This window comes from Pelodiscus sinensis, chromosome 4 (genome assembly GCF_049634645.1).
Source record: "Pelodiscus sinensis isolate JC-2024 chromosome 4, ASM4963464v1, whole genome shotgun sequence".
In the NCBI taxonomy this organism is placed as follows: domain Eukaryota; kingdom Metazoa; phylum Chordata; order Testudines; family Trionychidae; genus Pelodiscus; species Pelodiscus sinensis.
In genome coordinates this window covers 65895637-65902720 of record NC_134714.1, presented here as the reverse complement: position 1 = coordinate 65902720, position 7084 = coordinate 65895637, and the positions used below count along the sequence as shown (strand labels likewise).

The 7084-nt window shown below is 42.2% G+C and overlaps 1 protein-coding gene across 1 annotated transcript in view; it reads left to right on the top strand.

Moving 5' to 3' along the window:
- The window catches only part of EHD4 (EH domain containing 4), a 59298-nt gene continuing 52214 nt past the window's right edge, over nucleotides 1-7084 (top strand). Inside the window, exon 1 of the mRNA XM_075927200.1 lies at nucleotides 1-520. Coding sequence (XP_075783315.1) covers nucleotides 291-520 — 230 coding nt within the window. The 5' untranslated portion in view covers nucleotides 1-290. The remainder of the gene's footprint in view (nucleotides 521-7084) is intronic.

Below are 7084 nucleotides of genomic sequence, written 5' to 3'. Positions count from 1 at the left end.
TGGGGGGTGTGACTAGACTTGATCTGTGTTGACGGGGACACGCCGAGGTCCGGGCTCCCCACGCCGAGGGTTACTCTGGCGGCTTCCCCAGCGGGGCGGAGAGAGGGCCTGCCGGGAGCGATAGGGTTGGGCTAGGGCAGGCCGCGCTCTCCCGCCCCCAGGGCGGTGCTACGGAGGGAGGGCCCGGGCCGGCGTGGCGTTGCAAGCTGCCGGGCAGTCGGTCGGTCGGTCGGTCAGTCAGTGCGGCGCTGCCTGGAGCGGGCGGGCGGGCGGGCGGCGGCGGGGTCGGGATGTTCAGCTGGCTGGGGAAGGAGGCGGGCGGGCGCGAGCGGGCAGGTGACCCGGTGCAGACGGTGACCGGGGGGCTGAAGGAGCTGTACGCGCGGCGGCTGCACCCGCTCGAGGACTATTACCGCTTCCATGACTTCCACTCGCCCGCGCTGGAGGAGGCCGACTTCGACAACAAGCCCATGGTGTTGCTGGTGGGGCAGTACAGCACGGGCAAGACCACCTTCATCCGGTAAGTACCCCCCTTCCTCGGGTAATTACCCCCTCTCCGGTTAATACCCCCCCTTGCCTGCGCGTCTTTCTCCAGTAAATCCACCCCCCCGGACTCCGGTAAATACCCCCATTGCCCCGCCCTCATCTAATAAATACCCCTCTGCCCACTTAAGTGACTGTTCCTTGCCTCAGCCCAGTAGAGGCCCCTTGGTACAGCCCTTCATAGTGTAAATTACCCCATTGAGGATTAAAGTTTCTCTTTCCTTCCTCATGGGTACTTTCCAGGGCCTACGAATAGATGTGTAGTTGCCCCCATACCTAAGCTTTCATACCATAAAGGCTTGAGCATCTAGTTATATATACTCCCTTAGCCCTCCTGCAAGCACACAGTTTCATACAGGAAATATCCCGTAACTACCTGCACTTGCAAGCACCATAGTAGTGCTCCCCTCTATCACTTTACTTTCATACAGTATCTGTTCCACATCTCTACTGAGCCTGCACCTCCATTTTCATATGATAATTTCCACACTTGGTAAATACCTCCTTGGCCCTTCTGCCTACCTGTTAATCTTCTATCTGCCCCCTGCACTTCTATAAGAAAATACCCTTTCATGTGGTTTTGGTAAGTACCACTGTCCAACCTGAACAAACCTTCCATTTTCACACTGCAACACTCCTACTTTCCTTGAACTGTGACAAGTCTCTGAGTAAATGCCAGGAGAATTGAAAGGCCTGTCACTAAAATTAAGACTATAACCTGGATGGCTGAGTCAGAACAAGCCCCCAGCTTGTGTTGTTATGAAAGAGCAAGTGAAAACGGCTCCACTGGGGACAGGTGGAACAAGTTTGCTTGGATGGAGGCAGGGTTGCAAAATGTGGAGTATGTCAAGTACATATTTTAAAAGTACTTTTAAAAGAAAATAAAAACATAACATGTATTAACTGCCTATTCTATCTTAAAGTCATGGAGCTACTAGCACTGGTGTAATGAGTGAGTTAGGACCTTTTAATCTGTTGATGTGCAGATTATCAGTCTAAATCTTGCTTTATTGTAGAGTAACGTTTTTCTAAAAGTATGCAAAATATGATATTTAAGTTTAATGCACATTTTTTATTTTTTTCAGCACTCTGTGGTTTTGTTTTTACGTTCCTGTTTAGAGATGTTATTTCATGTTTTCTTATACTGATGGGAAGGAATATGCCTTATTTTCCATGTACTGAATTATTTTTCTAGTTTCTTTCAGTGAACACTGTGAGTTTATATAATGTATAACTGTACCAGCAATCAGTTGTAAAAAAACAGGGGTGTTGATTAATCATTTAACTCATGTGGTTACTTCAAAATTAATCGTGATTAAAAGTTAATTATGATCCATTGTTTCACAGTGCAATTAAACACTAATTAAAACTTATGAAATTTTTTGGATTTTTTTTTACATTTTCAAATACAGTAAAATCTGCGCTATTTGGAACTTAAGCATCCAGAAAACTGTAGAAACCGGCAAATTTCTGACACCGGGAAAAGCCAAAAAAAGAAAAAGAAAGAAACTGGCCCTTAAGTGTTGGGCCGCTCCTCAGACAAACATGCAGCACATACCGGGGGGAGGGGCAAATGGCAGCTGGAAGCAAGCAACAAACATCGCGGCTCCTGGCACCCTGGCAGACCAGCCCCCACACAGCCCCCGCCTCTTGTCCCTGGCAGGCCACCCTCTCCATCTCCTCCTGCCCCCTGGCCTCCTCACCAAGACACATCCCATCCTCCCGCAGCTCGTGACCCTCTCTCCCGCCCCCCAGCAGGCCACATCCTGGCCCTCGCACAGCTCCCGTGCCTCCCCATAGGCCCCGCATGGCTCCCACCCTCCCCCCTCAGATAACCGGAATTTTTAGATTACTGGTACTCCCAAATCCCCGGGTATGCCGGATAACACAGCTTTTATTGTATATTGATTTTTTCGTTACAACACAGAATACACAATGTACAGTGCTTACTTTATATATTTGTCATATAATTTGCACTGTAAACATGATAAAAAATAGTATTTTTCAGTTCCTTATACAAGTACTATAGTGCTGTCTCTTAAAGTGAAAGTGTATCTCACAAATATAGAATTTTGTTACGTAACTGCTCTCAAAAACAAAACAATATAAAGCTGTAGAGCCTACAAGTCTACTCAGTCTTACTTCTTGTTCAGACATTTGCTAAGACAAATGGATTTGTTTACATTTATGGGAGATACTGGTGCCTACTTTTTATTTACAATGTCACCTGAAAATGAAAACGTATTCTCATGGCACTTTTATAATGCTATATAAATGTATACCCTTTCATCCTTCTGCCACAATTTGAGAGGACATGCCAAGAAAGCTCATTAAAAAAGTTAATTAAATGTGTTGACTGAGCTCATTGGGGGAGACTTGTATGTCTCATATTTTACCTGCATTCTGCCATATATTTCATGTTACAGGAGTCTCAGATGATGATCAAGTACATATTCATTTTCATAGACTTCATAGAATACTAGAACTGGAAAGAACCTTGAGAGATCATCAAGTCCAGTTCCCTGCCCTCACGACAGGACCAAGCACCATCTATATCATCCCTGATACATGTCTGTCTAACCTGCTCTTAAATATCTCCAATAATGGAAATTCCACAACCTCCCTAGGCAATTTATTCCAGTGTTTAACCACCTTGACAGTTAGGAACTTTTTCCTAATGTCCAACCTAAACCTTCCTTGCTGCAGTTTAAGCCCATTGCTTTTTTTTATCAGAGGCCGAGGAGAACAATTTCCCCCTCTCCTCCCTGTGACATCTTTTTAGATAACTGAAAACTGCTCTCTCTCTCTGTCTTCTGTTTTCCAAACTAAACAAGCCCTTCCCTCATAGCTCATGTTTTCTAGACTTTAATCATTTTTGTTTCTCTTCTCTGGACCTTCTCCAATTTTTTCACATCTTTCTTGAAATGTGGTGCCCAGAACTTGACACAATACTCTAATTGAGGCCTAATCAGAACACTTTTGCTGAAGAGTTGACAAAACCCAAAGAAGGTATCAATGTGAGATTTCTAAAAATAGCTACAGCACTAAATGGAAGGTTAAAGAATCTGAAATGCTGTTCAAAATCTGAGAGGGACAGGGTGTGGAGCATGCTTTCAGAAGTCTTCAGCGAGCAACACTCCAATGCGGAAGCTACAGCACCCAAACCACCAAAAAGGAAAATCAAACTTCTGCTGGTGGCATCAGAGTCAGATGGTAAAAATGAACATGCATTGGTCATTATTGAGCAGAACCCATCATCAGCATGGATGCTTGTCCTCTGGAATGGTTGTTGAAGCATGGAGGGATATATGAATCTTCAGTGCATCTGGCATATAAATATCTTGTGATGCCTGCCACAACAATACCATGCAAACACCTGATCTCACTTTCAAGTGACATTGTAAACAAGAAGTAGGGATTTAAAAACTATTTAAAAATATTAACCGTATAATTGATGGAAATTACATCCATTACACAGTTAAACAGGCCCTGCCGGCTGCTGCCAGCCCTGCTGACTGTCAGCTGCCTGCCCATACTCCCTAGCAGAGTTTAAATGGTAACAGGATCCGATAAGCTGATGCTTATCGGTTAACCAGATAAACTCTTGCATCCCTAACAAGACATGAATAGCATTATTTCCTACAAATTATAACCAAGGTTTTTTGAGTAATTGGCTAAACAAAAAGTAGGTTAGAGACGACATGTGGGGCCCAAAAGTTTTACATTGTTTTATCTTTGAATGCAGTTATTTTTTTGTACATAATTCTACATTTGTAAGCTTAACTTCCATGATAGAGATTGCACTACAGTACTTGAATTAGGGGAATAGAAAATAATATTTTGTTTTTACAGTGCAAATATTTATCATAAAATAATGTAAAATGAGTACTATACACTTTGTATTCTCTTGTAATTGAAATCAGTATATTTGAAAAGTAAAAAACATCCAAAATATTTAAATAAATGGTATCAATTATTAACAGCACAATTAATTCTGACTAATTTTTTTAATTGTTTGATAACCTTACTAAAAAAAACCTAAAAGCTGTTTAGCTATAGTATTAGTTTTGGCTTTGCATTGACAAGCAAGATCTAGATTTGGGAGTGACCTTTGTATTTCTGTTTCCGTGGCTAGTATATTTAATCATTTCAGACTGCTCAGAGAGGTAGCACATGTACATTAAGTTAACTAAAGTAGAAGTCAAATAAAATAATGTATAACACATTTTCTAGTGACTAAAATTTAACATTAGCAATCTTTACGTAAGTGGTTTTCTTACTCACATCACATTACTGACATCCCCAGGGCAAGAGAATGCAACTGTCACATGCTCACAAGGTCCTGTTCCCTAGTGATGGGAGCTAAAATATTTTTACACTCCTTTTATTTTTCAAAGTCCATTCTCTGCTTCAAGAACCAGAAGGGCTTCTTGGGATGCAGATTCTGTCCCCTGCTGTGATGGTTCAGTGGTCTTCTCTCTAGCACATTTATCTTGATATCTTTGTTTAGGTTATATATAAATGTACTTCCATTGTCTTGTGCCTGTAACTAAGTTGGTCAAACATATATAATTATGTATATAATGTCATACATGAAATATATTTCTGTACATATATCTCCCAATGATTTTTAATACCAGTGTGTGCTGGTATGCATATGACACCTTACCTGACTCCTTCAAGATATATAACATGACGATAATGTGTTGGGGGCAATCAGTGTGTCAGGCCTCATGTGAATTACAGTATGGAGGTAAGGGGCCCTCTCTTCCACTTAGCCTTGAAGGGCTTATGGATCACAATCATCTTAAAGATATTTTATAGTGCAGCTCACAAAAAGGTTGATATACTGTAGTTCTATTTACAATTAATCATTCTAGGAATTACATTTTAAAAAACCATGTGGGATAGGTTCAGCATTTTTCCTGTTACCTTTCCTGTCTTTCATGTTTCTCCTGTTACTTCAAACAAATGTTTGGTAATTACTTTTACAATTATGTACAGGGTATGACCTCACAAATATGTACAGGGCATGAAAAAACTTCTGCATTTCCTCCTCACAAAGTTGCTAGTGTTTTTGTATTCCTTGTAAGTTGCACTGAAAATTTGCTTTTCCCCAAGTACAATAACTTAAAATTGTCCAAGGAACATTATAAAGGCGAGGATCAAATTTTAATTTGCTTTTAATAACTGCAAAGTTCACAAAGGTACTTCTTTAAATTCTACAATACGGCTTTTTCATATTTCGAGCCCTGCATGGATACAAAATTTGTATCTGCATCTGCAAAAATTATCCCCAGATATCTGCATCCACATCCACAGATGTGAATACCCATGGATATAAAGTGGATATTGACAGATTTGCAGAGTTCTAAATACAAAATTTGTATCCACATCTGCATCGATATTCACAAAAATGAGCCATGGATATCTGCATCTTACAATAATGAAATATCTTTTTAATCTTGTAATGTAGGCCCAGCTCCTGCAGATACTTATACCCAGGGCTTGACAAGCGGTGACGAGCCCTGCTCACCAGCCGCGTGGGTTGGCATGCCGCGCATGTGCAGACTGCGCTGCGATGCCGTGCCGGGCTAAAATCTACTCGCCACGGGCGAGTAGATTGCCCTAATTGTCGAGCCCTGCTTTTACCCATGATTACGTTAACTTATCTGAACAGTTCAGCAGTCTTTAAATGTTAAATAGCAAGTCAGTTTTCTTTTTAAAACTATCCTCTGGAAGCTTTAAACTGATTTTGAGTTGTTTAGTGATTATTGCTTCCATATCACCATAGTTCCCATTTTGGCTGTGCACAAAAAATTCTTCCCCCGCCCATAACTCACTCTGCTCATGGTTGGAAAATCTTAGCGGGAATACTGCATACCACTAACTCTTGGATGAGTAAATTAAATGCATGCATAAGTATTTGCAGAATTAGGGGTACAGATAAGGGAAACCAAATTCAGCTTTGGACTCCTAAAGGGTAGCTGCACATAAGAGAAGTGAAAAGTTATTTTAAGTAGGGGATTTAATAGGATAACCATTTACCTGGTTAACCAATAAACCTGCAATCACTCTGAACGGTTACACATAGGTCCCAGCCTGCATTGGGGGAGCCAGCTGCCACCCCACACTGCAGGCTCTGTATTCTGGATGTGGTAGCGTACACGTGTAAACAGTCAACCTATGAGACTGGACTCATCAGTTACATGCAAGGTCCCCCTCCCCGTGTTGCTGCCTCTTATCAGAGGCAAAAGTGTGGCGGGGGGAAGCACTGGCTCCCGGGAAGCTATCTGTTTCCCACACTATTGCCTCTGATACAGGCCACATCCCTGCTCTGTATTAAAGCCTGCAGATCTCTGGGAGCAGGGTGGGAGCTGGTTTATGAAGCAGCAGCGTGGAGTGGCAGCTGGTGTGCTCTAGGAGCTAGCTTAAAAGCTGATTCTTGGCATGTACCGGAACCTGGGCATCTGGCTGCCACCCCTTGCTGTGGGTGTATAATTGTATAATCACTGCCATTTTCTGTGGTTACATGATTACC